The following is a 20,204-nucleotide window of genomic DNA, read 5'->3' as shown; positions in this document are numbered from 1 at the left end:
TGGAGAAATATCAAAGGGACTTCAGACTTTTCATTCTCAGGATCATTTGGGGGCCAAAAGGTTAGACCTGGAATGCCTCTTATGGGTAGGGTCACAAGTGTCAAATTTTGTGCGTATTTGCTGCTGTATATTAGTGATGAGTGGCAGGGGCCATATTCGAAATATATGGACAAATATTCATCCTATGTTTGAGAAATTCACATATTTGCTATGTTCATTACCTTTTTTTCCATTTGAAAATTCGTAATGAAATTCGCATAGTGCTCATGCGCAATTATATCTTTCACCTAAAAGAAGGGAGGGATCAGTTTCCTCTGGAAGTGCAGATATTCGTGAATATTTGCATATACGAATTATTCTCGCTCCACACCGACTCACACGGTAAATAATATTGGAGCCTTCTTTGGACCACAATCTGGAAGCAGGGAGGGATGATCAATTTTTTTTTACACAGTAACACATCATTGTTGGGATGTGTACTGTGAGGGGAAAAAACCCCACAAATATTCGTCATTACGAATATATATTGCTATATTCTAAATATTCATGAAATCACTGAAACTCCTGCACTCCGGCTGGACACGCCGGCCATGAGCACTCTTTGCTCATGTCCCCACTGCCAGCGGAGCTGGGATTCGCATCACGGGATGCGCCCATATGTGAATCCCAGCCCGTCACTCACCTCCCTCATCTTCTGCCTCTCTGTGTCCTCTCATTTAATCGTGTCTACACCTGTCACCTGTCCTTAAATATCAGCTCCTCCCTTCGTTCCCTGTGGTTTCTTTGGCTACCTTGTGCCATAGTGAAAGTCTGTGTCCCTGTAACCGTGTACCTGTTCCTTGCTACCTTCCCTGCTCCTGTGTTACCTGCCCTGACCTACTGCCATCTTGCCACGTCCTGCCACTTCCTGCCAGTCTCCTTCTGTGCCACGCCATCTCCCAGCTACCTGTGTGGACGAGTCGTGCCAGGGGTAGCGACCTGGGTGCCGCCTGCCGCAGCAAGACCATCCTGCTTTGCGGCGGGCTCTGGTAAAAACAAGCGGCACCTTAGACTCCACTCCCAGGCACAGCTCACATCATCATCCACACAGGCCCAGAGGATCCACCACCTGCCGTGTCCCGTTAAAGTAAGATCCGGCCATGGGTTCCGCTGGGGTGCCTTTGCCAGATGTCTCGTATCTTCCCACCGTCGTAGCTCAACAGTCGCAGCAGTTAGCCCGTCAGGCGCAACAACTGAATCAACTCTCAGCCATGGTGCAACAGCTTCTTGCCGCTCAGCGGCAACAACAGCAACAGCAGCAGCCACCTGTTCCTGAGCCTCCTCCTGTGTCTGCAGCTTCTCCTGGGACCAAGCTTAGTTTGTCCCCAAGCTGTGTAGAGGCTTTGTGACAGAGTTCTATCCACCTAGAACTCATGGCGGATCTATTCCCGACTTAGCGTGCTAAAGGGGCATTTGTGTTCAGTCTACTGTCTGGAAAAGCTTTGGCCTGGGCTATTCCTCTCTGGGATCGTAGAGATCCGGTCTCTTTGAACCTGCCTTCCAGAAATGCGGGATTCCGCAATGCATTTGAAGAACCCGCACTAGCCTCCTCTGCCGAGACGGCTCTACTGAACCTCTGCCAAGAGAACACCTCCGTTGGCAAATACACGGCTCAGTTCCGCACTCTTGCCTCTGAACTTTCTTGGAACGACGAGGCCTTGTGTGCTACCTTTAACATCTTAACCACCACGGACGTATATTTATTCCTATGGCAATGCATCGAACAGTGTAAGAGATCAGTGCATGCAGTTTTATAGCCAATGGAGGGGGCTATAACACTGCATAAAAAAAAGTTTAAAAAGAAAAAGGTAATAAAAATCAGAATCACCCCCTGATACAAAAATGGTACCGATAAAAACTTCAGATCATGGCGCAAAAAATGAACCCTCATACCGCCCAGTTCGTGAAAAATAAAAAAGTTATAGGGGTCCGAAGATGACAATTTTAAACTTTTATAAATTTTCGTGCATTTAGTTATTATTTTTTCCAGAAGTACGACAAATTCAAACCTATATAAGTAGGGTATCATTTTAATCGTTTGGACCTACAAAATAAATATAAGGTGTCATTTTTACCAAAAAATTTACAGCATAGAATTGGAAGCCCCCAAAAGTTACAAAATGGCGTTTTTTCTATAACTTTGTCACACAATGATTTTTTTTTTTCCCATTTCGCCGTAGATTTTGGGGTAAAATGACTGCTGTCATTACAAAGTAGAATTGGTGGTGCAAAAAAAAACCATCATATGGATTTTTAGGTGCAAAATTGAAAGGGTTATTATTTTTAAAATGTAAGGAGGAAAAAGACGAAAGTGCAAATACTGAAAAACGCTTGGTCCTTAAGGGGTTAAAAAAGGACTTTCCTTTCGAATCAAGGATGCTGTCGCTGCACGAGATTCTCCGGCTAACTTAAGCGGACTTATCCATTTAGCCACTCAAATTGATGTGCGTTTTGCCGAGAGGCAGGAGGAACTTCCTTTGGATAAAGAACCTGCCCGAACATAGCATTTACCTCGTCTCGTCTTCCAACATCCACCTCTACTGTCTTCTTGCCTCCTGTCGAAGAGGACCGTTTTTCACTTAACGCAACAGGAAAAATGCTGCCGACGCAATGAAAATTTTTGCCTATATTGTGCCAGTCCGGAGCACTTTCTCAAAGACTGTTCTGTACGTCCTCCGCATCTGGGAGAACGCTCTCAACTTGGAAAAGTAGGAGTGGCTTCCCTAGATATGAATATTACCTCTCCTCACTTGTCCACCCCGCTTCAAGTATTTTCCTCTGCCAAGATGTCTTTCGTCGATTCTGCTCTTTTGGACCCCGGTTCCACTTGTAACTTCATTGGTGCCTCCCAGGTCCATAAACACCGTCTTCCAGTGTCTCCTCCTCCGCGAGACCCGTTCACACTGCGGAATTTCAGCGGCGGACATTTCCGCCGCTGAAAGTGGTCCGCACAAAGAAAGAACATGTTCATTCTTTGCGCGGATTCCGCGAGCACTGCATAGCCGTCAATGGTGATGGCTCAGTGCCCCGCGGCCCTAGTGCCGAAGCATCTCCGGCGGCGGCCGCCAGGTGGAATCTCCGCTCGCGGAATTCAGCCGCGAGAATTCCGTAGTGTGAACGGGGCCTAAGAGGGAAACTGACAGGAGGATCACTAGCACCATTTTTCTTGCTAGTTTATGAAAATTAGCATGTATACCATTTTTTGTTCATATCTCCAGAATGGCTGGACAAATTTGGATAAGGTCAGATGGTCACCAGAACTATGGGGGGAGGGATTTATCAAAACCTGTGCAGAAGCAAAGTTGCCCAGTTGCCCATAGCAACCAATCAGCTTGCTTCTTTCATTTTTCAGAAGCCTGGTTAAGAATGTAAGAAGAAAGCTGATTGGTTGCTATGGGCAACTTTGCTTCTGCACAGGTTTTGATAAATCTCCCCCTATATTCCTGTATGTTCAGGTTGGCACTGGTGATCCTCCTGTCAGTGTCCCTTTAAGAGAATGGAATCCTGCCCATTTTATGTAATCTGACAGGTATAACATAGGGCTGGTGGATGCCATAGAGATAACCTAATGTTAGTCAGACTGATAAAGAAGGATGTTCCAACATGTATCTTCCCAGGATTACCACTTGCACTAGTTTATTACTGCCAGTTCTCTCTGTTAATACTTTTAATATCGGAGTAATGTAGAAACGAAAGCTGAGGGACCCTAAAAACCTGATATGTTTCTGAGACTTGATAAAAACGAGAGAAAAAAAGCAAAAATAATTATTGTATTCTATCAAGGAGAATGACCTGTGTATAGTCAAACATGCAACATGGTTCCCAGAGTGCTGGATACACGTTTCACTCATTATAGCCCAGCGTTTCTCAACCAGTGTGCCTCCCGCTGTTGCAAAACTACAACTACCAGTATGCCTGGACAGCCGAAGGCTGTCCGGGCATACTGGAAGTTGTAGTTTTGAAACAGCTGGAGGCACACTGGTTGGAAAACACTGCATTAGTCAATCGTGCATATTAAACGCGCGGTGCTCTTCTGAACCTGACTATTGTAGTGAATGGGCCTTTTGTATAATATGAAATGAAATCTAAAATACAAATATTTTTGATATCTAAAGATTTTATACTGCATTAAAACTTATAATCTTTAAACTATAATAATGGAGCCCAGCACTTGGCCAGGTCCCATTAGTACTTCTTTGCAGCATTAGCCCATTTTTTTTTTCTATGTTCTTATTGGTATTATTTTAATGCTTAGTACAACTGGGGCCATTCTCCAACATTCCTGAGCCATGGAACAACATTGTAACTAAATGGTGCATGCTATGCTAGTTTTATATTTCTTTTTGCGGGACACAATACACCTAAAACATCATTCCTAACTACCCGGCTCCTTTCAAGTCAGAAATCAAATTAGTCTTGTAAATTAATAATCTACCTATATTTCGGAATTGGCTCGGAGGGAACCATAATTTGGTGACTACAGAAAACAATTTGACTTTATAGCCCAAATTAAATCTCATTACGGTTTATAGAACAATTAGAGGGCGTTTTTTTTAAGGTTACGGTGACCAGAGATGTGTATATGGAAAGCGTGCCAGTATCAGGCACATGCTGCAGAGCTAGTTGTGTTTTTAGCGTTGCCTGGTTTTATGTATGAGCCTCAGTTGCATATTTTATTAGTTCCAAATGTATTTTTATATGTTCCTGGTTTCCGGTATTTTTACTTTTGCAGTCGTTGTTCTCCGAGTTCATTGTAAGTCTGGTTCACACTGCTAGTTGCTTGGTCACCTGTGCATTTCGAAAATTGTGCCAGTAGCTTTATAAAGAAGACTGTTTTAGCTTTCCTATTGTGTAAAAATCCAGATATATTGTAATGCTGATATTAGTCCACAGTATCTGATTATTTTGGCACCTGAAGGAAAAACTGTATTGATTAACCAACATTGATGGCATAGTCGAGTAATGGCACAGTCACAGTAAGGCACCCTTAGGTAGGGGAGGCAGCTGCGCTCTAGATCAGTGGTTCCCAAGACAGAGTATGTGTACCCCACAGGGGTACTTAGCATTTCTCCAGGGGGTACACGGAAAAAATCTGCAATGGCCACACAGTCACAGGTCACTGCTTCTGAAGTGGCCACTTTAAGTGAGCCGTGCCTGATGCTACTAGCTGACATCACTGCCCCCGAAGAGCCGAGCAGGAGGAAGCGCGGGCACCAAGCTGCTGTGGATGATAACTACCGCGTTTGCTTCGATGCTCCACTACTCCTTCAGACCAGGGACCGACTGGTATGGGCCCCCCGTAACCAAAGAGCAGTGAAGCATTTAAGTGGTATTATTGGAACTTACAACTATATGGGATCAGTATGGAAGCCTACAACTATATGGGGACACAGAGGCGGCCTACTACTGTATGGGGGCAGAGAGGAAGCCTAACTACTTTATGGAAGCACCAATAGGGCACTATTAGGCTCGAAACTCTGCATGAAAATTATGCATGAATTATAGCTATTTCACCTCAGTGGAATGCCTGCAGCAGAAATTCTGCAAATTGTTGTTATGGCCCGTACAATTCTTTGGAATGAGTCCCGTTTCACTTCCACCCCCTCCCAATATGTGAAGATACCTCTTGTGGAATAAAAGATAGAAGCATGATCTTCGAGTGCCGTGAGTTATTTCTCCTTTCTCTACTATCAAGATTCTTTGGAATGAGTTGCCAAGTTATTCTCGGGCACAAAAAGGTTGGAAGCCACTGCTCCAGGTAGCTGCCTATCCTGTCTACCGATTGCCTCAGTCTTGTACTTTAGTAGGCCATGTTCATTTGACATGGATTTTTCTGCCTTGATATACATCATGTTCAATGATAATCTGCCTCCGATACAACCTTATCCACATGCTTTAGAATTTATTGGTGCAGATTTAAGTATGCAGCATATAAGTGATGTCATATAAATATGCAACAATTTTTTTATAATCTGGCTGAACATGTGTACATTAAGGGTTATTTTCACATGCTGTTGATTTTCTGCAGCAGACCTGCCATTGATTTTAAGTACACTGATTTGTCTTAGTGCAGAATCACTGCAGATTTTCTGCAACTGATATACCACAGATTTGCAGTGTGTGAACATACCCTAATGGGGCAGCTTTACGTATACCAGATTATTGTACAGTGTCCCAACCAGAATGCATTTATTTGGAGCCAGCTCTGTTCAAGAATGGAAGAGATTTAAGCTTTGAAGAATACAGTTCTGGAGTATAAACAGATTTTGGATGATTTAGGATTTGTATGTAAAGATCTTCACCTATAGTAGTGCTTAATATCTGTATGTCCACCCTGAGCTCTGCTATACCACAAATTTATTGGAGAAGAAATGTCATACCATTATTTTCTATATCCATCATAAGGGGAATTATATTCCCATAATAATCTACAAAACTGACCTTCCAAAATTCTAAACTTTATTTATATAATTGCCACAACAATACAAAAAGACAAGGACCCCACCCCTTAAAACATCCCACCCTTAAAGCACATATACCCCAAACACCAGCAGGAACCACCCCTTAGAATATACTGATCATAAATGCCCAATGTACACCGATCTGTAACAAAACAATATAATGCAATGCTATATAGGGTTTAACAGACATAATTACCTAATTGCAACATCCAGTATTCCGGGGTACACCCTGCCGCACCCCGTGTTTCAAGATAGTCTCTTCCTCAGGAGGCTGGAGAACAGAGGACTCGCTGCCTTAAATACCTGTTCCGATTACCGCCATTCCACCACGCTGCCCGACTTCAGGGTGGCCTCATGAGCGGAAGTACGGAGCAGGTATTTAAGGCAGCGAGTCCTCAGTCTCTTCCTCGGGATGCTGGAAAACAATCTTGAAACACGTGTGGGGGTGCGGCAGGGTGTACCCCGGAATAGCGGATGTCGCAATTAGGTAATTATATCTGTTAAACCCTATATAGCGTTGCATTATATTGTTTTGTTACAGATCGGTGTACATTGGGCATTTATGACCAGTATATTCTGAGGGGTGGTTTCTGCTGGTGTTTGGGGTATATGTGTTTTAAGGGGGGGATTTTTAGGGGTGGGGTCCTTGTCTTTTTGTATTGTTGTGGCAATTATATAAATAAAGTTTAGAATTTTGGATTGTCAGTTTTGTAGGTTATTATTGTATGGTATCTGACATAGTGCTATTGAATTATATTCCCCTATGCTTCTCCGCTAATACACTGCTGTCTGTTTTAGCTTTGCCAGTTCAGCATTTCATCTATGGTTCGCAATGGAATCCAGATACTACAGATTGAAGACAAGACCGTGCTCATAAACAACACCTCAATGAAGATTTATTACAGCCCACAGATGTCTGTCCCACAAGAGCATTCTGATGAAGAGGTAAGTACCCGAGATCTTGTGTATTCCATCCATCCATCCATTAAAGGGGTTTTCCAGTATTAGAAAACCAGAGCCAATTTCTTCCATAAACAGTGCCGCCCCTATCCTCAAGTTGTTTGGGGTTTTGCAGATGAGTTCCATAGAAGTGAATGGAGCCAAGTTGTAATACCACACACAACCTGCAGAAGATATGTTGGCATTTTTCTGTTTTCCTATTCCTGGTCAATCTCTTTAATTCCATATCCTATTTTGTGTGTTTATGTTCAGGCCATTGGAGTAATGGAAGTTTGCCATTGTCACCTTTCCCCTAACATTGTTCAACCTTGTTCAGAAAAATTCTGGGTGGACATTCCTTGCACAGAAGCGCCATCTGATTCTGCGCAACGACAGCTTAGTCATGCGTCATCACCATTGATGGCAATACATATCCCAGCAGATCTGCCGAAAGAATAAACAAATCTGGAATTTGAATTCTGCAGAGAAATTCAGCAGTAAGCACATGCAGCAGAATCCATCCCATTGAAAACAATGGAAAGCTGCAGCAGTGGAAATTTCAAAACAACTTCTAAGCGGCATTAAGCACGGAAATTCCATAGTATGAATGCGCCCTTAGATTATCATCATTTTTTGTCTTAAACTTTTTTAGATGAACAAAACATGACTGATTTTTTTCTAGAAACAGTGGTGCCACTCTTGCCCATGGACTGTGTGCGGTACTGCAACTAGGCCCTAGTTAATTAGATGAGGCTGAGTTACAATACAGCACACAACCCGTGAACAAAGCTGTTCCCGAAATAAACCAGACATGTTTTTCTACCAACTGGCCATACACAACAAGCTAATTTCATGGCCAACAATCTAATGTTTATGGGGACAGCCAACTATTGTCTTAATGCAGGAAAGAAGGGGTCAGGCCTGTTGAGTTTTAATATGCAAATTCTTCTTTAAATCAAGGAGATAAGCTGCCCCTTATTCCACTCTGTCCATTGAAGTAGATAAGAACTTTTAGCTGAGCATGCCGCCAGTTATGGGGCTGTCAGGATAGATAGCTGGAATTAGGATTCAGCCAACATTTATCTAATGTGCATGGGGAACTTTAATCTTAATTTTTTTTAATCAATAAAGATATCTATATTTTAAGTGTTTAGTCTGGTCATACACACGTGATGGATATTGTGAAGTTTTACGTAGATAACTCAGAAAATAAGTTTAAATACCAGTAAAGATGAAAGATGAAATTCACAAAATGTTAAGATTTTCTCTCAGCTTGAAAATATAATATATATGATTTTTTTTCCTTAATTCCATGCACCTATTAGATACTTTAAGAATTCCTATGATGTACATGTGCCTGGTAGATGCAAGGACAAACCAAGCCAGGCCCAGACTGTACTGTGCATAAAAAGAGCACTTTTTCTTCTTTTAATATGTACTTTGTGGTCAAAGCAAGTTATTTTAACATTAATTTCCTGTTTAGAAAATACTCAGGTTATATCTGATCTGTGTCCTATGTAATAAGGTAAAGCATGGGTCATAGAGGGACAACAAATGCATAGTGCTGGGAGTTGTGTTCTAGTTTCATGTTTGCTGTTTACTGTCCATGGTGCTCTGTGACCACAAAGACTTTGGGGGGGGGGGGGGGGGAAATATCGACTTTTCACCTGTTGCTAAGTCAAATACATTGCAGCGAGACCTCTCTGTGAACTATGTTTAAAGCCCAAGGAAAAATGATATCTTTGTGCTCTGTGTTGGAAATCTGGCTGTACTTCAACTATCCAATGTTTGGCTTCAAATGTCCAACTCATAATAAGTCAAACCTCCGTGGACTGAATCATCTGTTTCTTTTAATCAAGCTTATCTTTTTTTGTTTCCCCCCCCCCCCCCCCTTTTTCTTTTAAAGTATGTTCCTGTACCAGACAGCACTGTGTTCAGCATCGGCCCAGTTGGGGAACTTCCCGTCGCCAAGTACAACACCATTCCCTGCTGGGATCTTGTGTCAGACAACAGTCATTCAACAGGAGAACCACCTCCTCTGCAGAAATATATGCTGCTCAGCCTGTGCCACAACGCAGCCGCCGGAAGTCCAGATTGCTGGAGTCTGCCCGCCATTGTCCGCTTGGAGTATCCGAGGCAAAGTGTGGCTGTTCCTTTAGAACTGTGTGCTGGGAACGACTTGTGCACCAAGTACGACATGTTTAGTAATAGTGTGCAAAATATAGCTTGGATTTTAGGGCAATGCATCAGTTATTCCTGTGTAATAGCCATTGGGCCTTTAAAAAATTTGCACAATTGTTTGCGGTTATGAACTGCTAACCACACATAGCCTTAAGTTATTAAAGGGATATTTGTTTTTTGTTTTCTTGAATGTGAAACGGGCAGCAAAGTTAGTCTAGTTACTACTTTAGTACAATTTAATACAAAGTTAGTCTAGTTCACTCACCTGTATTTGGTGGCTCGGATCGAATTTTCTTGTCTTCCTTTTCCCAGGAAGGCTATTTTTTGCAGCATACAAAATGAGTGTTGTCACGGACCTTTCCCAGCTTGCTGTGCGGCCAGAAACAATACATCACAACTCAGGTGTTAAAAGAGGGCTTGGCTGCTTCACTCGTGTGTGCATGGGAAGCCAGTCCCCTGGTGACGTTACCAGCCCACATGTACGTGCATTCGTCATCACCCAGATCCACAGCTTGTGTGTCAAGTGATGTCGGGCAAGTCATGTGATCAAATGGAGCCTGGCTGAGCTGCAATGGGTCAGGCGACCCATGTGTGGGAGGGAAATAAGTCACCTCCTACTTTGAAACAAAGGATCCTGAGTATTGTAGTTTGAGGGAGGCCACAGAAACCAGAATTTGCCAGTTCCCAAAAACAAGTCAGCAGCGTAATGAAGGACACAGTACACAGCCACTTACCACCATCACAAACACAGATCCTAAGTAAGCATGTCCATTACTGTATGACACTTAATTACTAAAGTCACCTTGTGCTGGATAACCCCTTTAAACACAGGAATAGTGGAATATGATCAATAATAATTGTGGCCATAAATGTGCATTGTCAGTGAACCCAATTGTGTTGTAGTGCGGTTGGCCTCTGGCACATTGGTAACATTATGGTGACGAACATGAAAATACTAGAAATACTGTCAATTATATATGGAAACATTTACCCTCCACTGTAAATGATATGAATATTAGAAAGTGCAGAGAAGTTCTGTGACCCTATAAAGCAAAATGCCGCAGGCTCTGTCATAAAACTCGCAGGCGACTTCTAAGATTTTTAATGATTTATAAAATACTCCTTATAATACATGTGCAAAACTTCTTTTCTAAAAATTAGCAATATCTTCATGCTAATAACTGCTTGAATAACATAAGGTGCTTCTTCAAAAAGAGATTCTGCTGCAGCAGAGGTGTGAATTAAGGTTCCTGCCACATTATCCCCAAAAATAGTGCTTGTCAGTCAGTGTGCCCCTAAAGGGATAATGTTTCATAAAGACGTGAAGACTTATAATCCATTGATGCCCACTACAGGGTCCCTTTCTGTACAGTGCAAATCATACTGTGGGCCACAAGGCTCCTTCTGTCAAGGCCAGAAAATTGAAAGAAATAGATATATTTAAAAAATTTAACAAATAAGCAAATAAAGGACAGGATGTTTTGTTTGTTTTTGTTTGCTATTTTTTGTTTTATTTTCTTTTTGCAATTTCAGAATTCAGAAAAAACTTAAATTCCTTAATTTTTTATTTTTTTTGTTATTGAAATGTATTTTTATTCTATTTAAATCAACCTGATTAACTTTTTCCCACCAGGGCACTGGTTTTGACTTATCAGGAACATTTTGGCGTGACTTACATAACACTTACCGAAGACCCAAGCCCTCGTGTGATTATTCGTAACAGGTGCACGGTTTCGTTACTTCTAAAAGAGAATATTAAAGGTATGGATTTCAATAAATCCTCATACACCACATATATCTAGGAGTACACGGCAAAACAATACCTGTGTAGAATCCTCTGTGAACCACCACTGTATAATAGATATCCTATCCCAGTGTTTTCCAACCTGTGTTTCCCTGGGAGTTGTAGTTTTTAAACAGGTGGAGGCGCACTGGTTGGGAAACACCGACCTAGCCTATTCTGTCCGGTACATAAAGGTTTTTACTTTTTACCCCCCCCCCCCCCCCCCCCCCCAAAAAAAAAGAAAAAAAAAATCAAGTTTATCTTATATTAAATTTGAAGAGTTATTGTAAAGTATCATGTAAAGTATCAACCTCATGAAATTATTTTTTTTCTGCATAGAATATACCGTAATTACCAATAAATTAATTTTTTTTATCCATTGTACCCTTTTCCTTAAGAATGAATACAGCCTACTTCTTATCTTTCTTTTCAGAAACCCCAAAGTTCGAGGTTTATTGTCGAAAAATCCCCGCAGAATGCTCTGTGCACCACGAAATGTATCATCAAGTCTCCAGCTTTCCAGACTGCAAGACCAGAGATTCCCTTCCCGGGATCTACCTGAAAGTCTTATCGTGTGAGGAGTCAGCTGTGGAATGGAGCGACCTGATCGATATCAACAACCAGGGCACACAGGTATCACTACAGATCATTTTACTATTGACAACGTAACTGTCCCCCCCAAAAATGCAGAATTTGTCATTTGTTCCAAAGTTTAATGTATCTTTAAATCCCTTAAAATTTTCAGTGCTTGTCAGGTTTACAGTGCTAATGTTACACCCGGTCCGTCTCCACCTAGTAGTGTTGTGATGAACTGTCAGTCTAGGGGCAGAGGGTCTTCATAAGATATCCTCCCTCTTGCTAAACAGTGTGAAGACAAATACCTGTAAGCAGGGCTCAAGTCCTGCAGGAACACGCGGGAACTGAGTTCCTGCCCTTTTTTTTACAGCAGGAACACCGTTACCATTAGCTGGAGTCCTGCAGGACCAGCACTTTTTTTTTCCAGGACTTGACCCCTGCCTATAAGTGTATGTTTACACTAAGGAATTAACTTGCGTAATTCCACACCAGTATTCAGCTCCAATTGAAAAGTTCCATTGACTTTAATGGTCTTTCTTCTTCTCTGTTTGTACTGATAAATTTCCGACATGAAATTGCATTCTGACAGAAAATTGAACATGTTTATGCTTTTGGCGGAATTAGCGGGTAAAAGCCAATTGAAGTCAATGGGACTTTTTCTTGGTGAAGTTAATTTGGAGCGGAACTGACACCAAAGTGTCTGAACTTTCTCCACAGCCTACTCCTGATTTTCCTTTTCAAATTCTGGTTAAAATTTCACGCAAATTCTGCGCTAAGCAGAAGATGACAGACGTGCAGAATTTTCTGACCTAAAAGGTTCCTCATCAATTCCTTAGTGTGAACATAATCTTAGGATACAAATAAAATTAAAAGCGACTAACTATAAGGCAATAAATGAACTGGGAACTAGTTATGGAGCTGTGAAAGTAGCTTAGTGCTGGAATCCTCTCTCTCTGTCAGTCCTATAGAAAGTGAAGCAACACTGCGCATGCTCAATTCATTACACATGCTTAATTTATCTAAGGGAACAACAGACCCCTGTTCTCTTGACTATCTCTGTAAGTCCTATAGAGAGTGAATGAAGCAACACTGCGCATGCTCAATTCACTGTGCGCATGCTCAATGCTCAATTCACTGTGCGCATGCTCAATGCTCAATTCACCGTGCGCATGCTCAATTCGCTTGCTCATTGCACTGCACTTGCTCAATTTACTAAAGGGTTAAAAAGACCCCTGTTCTCGTGACTAGCAGCGGACCTAGCCGTCAGACCCATAACACCTATTTTAAAACATCAGTGTAATTTGTAAAAACTTTTTACGTGTCGTTCAGATGTGTCAAAAGGTTAGATCGCAACAAGTCTAAGTCCTGAGACTCACTGCAATCGTGATTTATTACAAGTTAACATGCGCAATAGCATGCTGCAATGCCTGGCCCGTTTTACCGTCCTACTCAGTTATTACATTATAGTCTTTGTCAGTGTTTCCCTACCCAGATGCCTCCAGCTGTTGCAAAACTACAACTCCCAGCATGCCCGGACAGCCTTTGGCTGTCCGGGCATGCTGGAAGTTGTAGTTTTGCAACAGCTGGAGGCTCCGTAGTTGGGAAAACACAGGTCTATGTGAATGAGCTAGGTTTGAGTGACAGCCAAGGAGTGAAGAGCGCACTGACAGGCACTTCAGCGGGTTACAACATCTTTTACTAATAACAGTTATGCTTCATCACTGTAGGTGATAAGTTTTTTCTCAGGATAGCCCCTTCTTATATCTTAATAATTACATTAATTAAGAGAACATTACATATATTAGCACAATATTTCCCTTTTACGTCTGTCATAATTTCTACATTTGGATTTGCTTTTCACCATCTGGTCGTATGTGTCAGAACCATATATTTCCTACATGATGTAGCTGTTGTTTTATCTCTCCTGCTTTGCAGCAAATTGCAGCGTTGGGGCTATCAAATAAAATAAATGTGTATAATTTGTGACATTTCAGAAGCCTATTCTATCACAGACATCTGCGGGGATAGCCATTCGGCCTGGGAAAATTAACAACATGTGTCTTATCTTGTTGGGGGGGGGGGGGGGGAGCGTGCTTCTGAAATTCTTGAGTGAAATTCCTCCATAGACGTTACTCATATTTATTCTCCTTTAAATAGGTGGTTTTCCTAACTGGATACGGCTACGTCTACGTGGATGTCATTCAGCATTGTGGAGCCATCATCATCACTTTGGCTCCTGAAGGAAGAGCGGGCCCCGTTCTAACAAGTCTTAATAGGTACATTACTGCCTTAAGGAGATGGTGCCTATGAGCAAATCAGTAAAAGCCTTGAAGACCAACCTTTTTACATCATGTCATTTGAGGTTGTGCGGATTTGTTGACATATCCTGTTAGCAGTCGGTGGTGTTGTTGTTGTTGTTGTGTTTTTTTTTAGTGTTTTTTTGTACAGAGCTCCAAAGAAATACAGATTTAACCCCTTAATAATCCATGACATGCTGTTTACATCATGACGTTGTTAGGAGTATATAGTGGGTTCAATAGCTGTGCTTGCTCCATAATTACAGCTGATCAGCCATTGCATTTGGAGATCCTGGATGTTTAAAGTGTACCTGTCATTAATAAAAACTTTTAATATAGTGTAGATAATACCATCATATGTATATTTGTAATTTACTTTAATAAAAAAAAATTGGTATATTTGTGGGTTAAAAAAAATGCTGTCCCTGCAGCTATTGCCTGTGTGTCTCTGTGAGGAGTCCAAATACAGGAAGTGAGGGCTCAGTGTACAGAGCCCTGCTTGTCCTCAGTGTACAGAGCCCTGCTTGTCCTCAGTGTACAGAGCCCTGCTTGTCCTCAGTGTACAGAGCCCTGCTTGTCCTCAGTGTACAGAGCCCTGCTTGTCCTCAGTGTACAGAGCCCTGCTTGTCCTCTGTGTACAGAGCCCTGCTTGTCCTCTATGTACAGAGCCCTGCTTGTCCTCTGTGTACAGAGCCCTGCTTGTCCTCAGTTTACAGAACCCTGCTTGTCCTCAGTGTACAGAGCCCTGCTTGTCCTCAGTGTACAGAGCCCTGCTTGTCCTCAGTGTACAGAGCCCTGCTTGTCCTCAGTGTACAGAGCCCTGCTTGTCCTCAGTTTACAGAACCCTGCTTGTCCTCAGTGTACAGAGCCCTGCTTGTCCTCAGTGTACAGAGCCCTGCTTGTCCTCAGTGTACAGAGCCCTGCTTGTCCTCAGTGTACAGAGCCCTGCTTGTCCTCAGTGTACAGAGCCCTGCTTGTCCTCAGTTTACAGAACCCTGCTTGTCCTCAGTGTACAGAGCCCTGCTTGTCCTCAGTGTACAGAGCCCTGCTTGTCCTCAGTGTACAGAGCCCTGCTTGTCCTCAGTGTACAGAGCCCTGCTTGTCCTCAGTGTACAGAGCCCTGCTTGTCCTCAGTGTACAGAGCCCTGCTTGTCCTCAGTGTACAGAGCCCTGCTTGTCCTCAGTGTACAGAGCCCTGCTTGTCCTCAGTGTACAGAGCCCTGCTTGTCCTCTGTGTACAGAGCCCTGCTTGTCCTCAGTGTACAGAGCCCTGCTTGTCCTCTGTGTACAGAGCCCTGCTTGTCCTCTATGTACAGAGCCCTGCTTGTCCTCTGTGTACAGAGCCCTGCTTGTCCTCAGTTTACAGAACCCTGCTTGTCCTCAGTGTACAGAGCCCTGCTTGTCCTCAGTTTACAGAGCCCTGCTTGTCCTCAGTTTACAGAGCCCTGCTTGTCCACCCTCACTTCCTGTATTTGTACTCCTCACAGAGACTCACGGACAATAGCTGTAGGGACAAAAATATACATATTTGTAAGCAATGTATATTACAAATATACATAAAATGGTATTATCTACATCATATAAAAAGTTTTTGTTTACAACAAGTACTTTTTAACCCTCTAGATGCCATGGTCAGTAGCTATTACCCACAGCATCTAAGCAGCTAGCACGGGGAACACTCCTTCACCCAGTCACCACAGCAACACGATTGCAGGGTGCTGTTGTTTTGGCATTGCACCCGGCGACCTAGAGAAGGCCTCCAGGCCTGCTATTATAGTACTCCTATTACACCAAGAGGAGGCAGGGCCTGCTAGGAGTAAAAAAAGACTGTACACTGCAGTACTTATCATGTCAAGTAAGTTTAACAAAGGGAAAAAAATTATATATATATATATATATATATATATATATATACCCAGCCAGTTGGGTGGTATCAGTTGGGATTGTGTCCCTACATTGTCTGAGGCTATCCAGTCTAGGCTGACAGTGCGGGGTATGCAACTGGTGACGCCCAATTGGCAGATTAGCCATAGTTTAAAGGGGTATTCCAGGCAAAACCTTTTTTTATATATATCAACTGGCTCCGGAAAGTTAAACAGATTTGTAAATTACTTCTATTAAAAAATCTTAATCCTTCCAATAGTTATTAGCTTCTGAAGTTTTTTGTCTAACTGCTCAATGATGATGTCACGTCCCGGGAGCTGTGCATGATGGGAGAATATCCGCATAGGAACTGCACAGCTCCCGGGACGTGAGTCATCAGAGAGCAGTTAGACAGAAAACAGCAACTCACCTTCAGAAGCTAATAACTATTGGAAGGATTAAGATTTTTTAATAGAAGTAATTTACAAATCTGTTTAACTTTCCGGAGCCAGTTGATATATAAAAAAAAAGTTTTGGCCTGGAAGACCCCTTTAAGTAAAACTGATAGAAGAACTAAGTATTGTTATTTATTTTATATGGGGAATACAAAGTTTTACTAAAACAGACAGGTCAAGAGCAAATTCCTAACAACATAATTATTGCCTATTGTGTTCCCATAAACCAGTGTTTCCCAACCTGGGTATATTCAGCTTTTGCAAAGCTACAACCTCCAGTATTTCCGGTCAGACACAGGCTGTCTGGGTATACTGGGAGTTGTAGTTGTGCAACAGCTGGAGGCACCCTGTTTGGGAAACACTGCCATAAACAGTCCTGTCCTCTTGTATTAAATAAACAACCTGCAGTTGTCTGCCTCATTTCATAGAACAGAACACTTTACTTTTTAATGGGCAGAACTTTATTGTTCTTGAATTAAACACACTGTGACATCTGTACCCATGGCCATGTAAAACATGGATGGGCTGCATCCATTAGAACAGGACCTGGTTTGTAAGCTTTATGCTGCCTTTATGATAAAAACCTCTTAAATATACCATTGTCTTGCTACTAAATGTGTGTGGATGGTACAATATTGAAGTACAGAGGAGTGACCGGCTTTTTTGTCTTTCATAGAACTCAATGTCAGCGCATTGTCTTTAAGTCATTCATCACGCAGCTCAGCGTGGGCATATACGATGACGTCACCAACTACAAAGCTTCCTCAGAACTCATGCGGCTAACTATGGACAATGTGTTCCTCCATCTGACCCCGGTGGCCAGCTATCTCAGGCAGCCCTGCCAAGAGATGCAGACAGACCTTACCTGTGGGATACCAGTGTTTTACAGCCTGGAAGTGTATTGTGGCGATTTACAGATAGACAACCAGCTCTACAGCAAGTCTAATTTCCATTTCCCCGTTCTGGTTTGCCAAGAGGAGAGAATAGAGTTCACCAGATGGCCAAAGGCTGGGAGTCTGTTCATGTCCATCAAAGAGCTGGAGGAATACAAGGAAACCTCGTTCTTCAAACTCTTCGTCACATTCTCCTTAGAACAAGACGTTTGTGATCTAAATGAGCTTAGTTTTGATCTGAGGCCGTCTCGACTTTACGTGGAGGACACGTTTGTCTACTATGTAAAAACCCTGTTCGACACATATCTGCCAGATAACAAAACACTGGAAAGTCAAGTCAAGTTCATTGGATCTAAGTTTCCTGCTATACTACCCGATCAAGTACGACAGCATGCAACGGCATTGGTTAGTCCAGTTAAGCTCCGAAAATTGACTGTGCAGCCAGTTAACCTGCTGGTTAGTATCCATGCATCTCTGAAGCTGTACATCGCCTCAGATCACACTCCACTATCCTTCTCCATGTTTGAACGTGGACCCATATTTACCACCGCCAGACAGCTCATACACGCCCTGGCAATGCATTATGCCGCCGGTGCCCTTTTCAGAGCAGGTAAGTGTGTGTTTCTCATTTCCAGCTTTTTCCAGTGACAGTTTCAATATTGTCAGGATAGATGTTCGTATATGATAATGGGGCAGATTTTGTATTGCAAATGCACCAAACACTGACTTTGGCTGGGTTCACATCACGTTTTCCCCATACGGTAGCGCATACGGCAGGGGGGAGCTAAAACCTTGCGCTCCCATATGCCTTCGTATGTGCTCCCGTATGTAATTCATTTCAATGAGCCGGCCGGAGTGAAACGTTCGGTCCGGTCGGCTAATTTTTGCGCCGTATGTGCTTTTTCCCCGGACGTAAAACTGTGGTCAACCACGGTTTGAGGTCCGGTTGTAAAAGCGCATACGGCGCAAAATTGAGCCGACCGGACCGAACGTTTCACTCCGGTCGGCTCATTGAAATGAATTATATACGGGAACGCATAAGAAGGCATACGGGAGCGCGAGGTTTTAGCTCCCCCCTGCCGTATGCGCTCCCGTATGGGAGAAAACGCAATGGGAACCCAGCCTTACATGACTTGTGCCACATTTACTATGAGTTGTAGGCACTTTGTAGACCTCAATAGAATAGCATGGACTAAGCAGGAGTGGCATGAAGGGGTTGTCCGATGACATTTTGTATTTTAATATTGTCCTCAGCCTGCCAAATAAAATAACAAAAACTTTCTCACCTTCCTCCATTCCCTCGTTGCTCCGTTACCAAGGTGCCCTATCTGCGGCTAGTGACACTGCTTTCCTTGGAGTGGCAGAGCGTAGCTTCTACAGCTGTGGAAACATTGCCATTCGCCAATCTTTGGCTGAGGGGGATTGGCCCGAGTGATTGGCTGAGCAGCGCTGTGACGTCACATCTACAGCTTCGATGGGGACAAGGTGAGGCAGGAGAAGTGGAAGCTTGAACCGCGCTGTCAAGGATCCAGGATTATGGTATCAAATACTTTTATTCTTGTAACATGTGCACGCACCGCGTTTCAAAACCCATCCGTTTTTTTCATAAGACGTGATCATACTGGGGCCTGGATACAGTTTGTACAGGATGTGATCTAGACATCTTGATCACATCCTGTACAAATTGTATCCAGGCTCCAGTATGATCACGTCTGATGAAAAAAACTGATGGGTTTTGAAACGCGTTGTGTGCACATGTTACCAGAATAAAAGTATTTTATACCATAATCCTGGATCCATCTTACCTCCTTTCTTGACAGCGCGGTTCCAACTTCTACTGCCTCACCTCATCGCCATTGTCTTCACGCTTATTGTGCGGTGTGGGAAGCCGCTGCTGTCTATCAGATTTTATACACTCTTCTGAGCGTTCTGCCTTTCCAGCACAACAAAACCAGGTGAGCGAGTTTCCTACAAGATCTCTATCACTGCGATTCCATCATTGATTCCACACAGGGAGCGCTCTGTGTTTTTGGATTTTTGACATCTACAGCTTCGGCTGGCTCCAGGGAAGCAAAGTTCAGCAGAGACCAGCCGCAGGAAGAGCGCCCTGATACCGGAAAATACAAGGGAGCAAAGAAGGATGAGTAAAAGTTTTTGTTGTTTTATTAGGCAGGCTTGGGACAATAGTAAAATAAAAATATATCCCCAGATAACCCCTTTAATATGCAACACTGTGCACAAAAAATGCACCAGAATTTGCTGCCGCATGAGGCAATTATTTTGGTCCAGTGTGTTTCCAGCTGCAACTCCCAGCATGCATGGGCAGCCTTTGGGAGTTTTAGTTTTGGCCTATACCGTAATGGGATAGTCCAGAAACAAGATCAGGACATTTAGGTTATGTTAGCACGACTGAATGTCCGCATGGATAATCTTGGTGCATTCTGCAAACTGCTGGGCACAGACAGATGATGATGGCGCTAGGACCACACATAGACTCCATTGCATTCTCTGCGCACTCCGCACAAAGAATGGATTGGTTTGTGTGGACACGGAAAATGACATTTCCATGCCGGAAACATCTGGCACGGAAATTCCGCCGTGTGCACTGAGCAGCAAAATCTCGTTGAATTCAATGGGACTCTGCTGCAGCGGAATTTCCGTGCAGACATTCCAAACGGAATTCCACACGCATATTCCCACGTGTGAACCTAGCCTCA

General features: G+C 43.0%; 1 protein-coding gene across 1 annotated transcript; it reads left to right on the top strand.

Annotated features, from left to right (window-relative positions):
* Window positions 1-5,136: 5,136 nt before the first annotated feature.
* Window positions 5,137-18,922, top strand: LOC130328547 (intermembrane lipid transfer protein VPS13B-like). Its single transcript, XM_056553469.1, has 8 exons — window positions 5,137-5,325; window positions 7,299-7,445; window positions 9,346-9,629; window positions 11,254-11,381; window positions 11,837-12,036; window positions 14,137-14,255; window positions 17,271-18,097; window positions 18,807-18,922. Exons 1-8 carry the CDS (start codon window positions 5,137-5,139, stop codon window positions 18,920-18,922), a joined length of 2,010 nt encoding a protein of 669 aa, XP_056409444.1.
* The last annotated feature ends 1,282 nt before the right edge of the window (window positions 18,923-20,204 follow it).

The sequence above is a fragment of the Hyla sarda genome, unplaced genomic scaffold (genome assembly GCF_029499605.1).
Source record: "Hyla sarda isolate aHylSar1 unplaced genomic scaffold, aHylSar1.hap1 scaffold_3095, whole genome shotgun sequence".
NCBI classification, from domain to species: Eukaryota; Metazoa; Chordata; class Amphibia; order Anura; family Hylidae; genus Hyla; species Hyla sarda.
The sequence above is the reverse complement of the archived record's forward strand: the minus strand, read 5'-3'. Positions and strand labels throughout refer to the sequence as shown.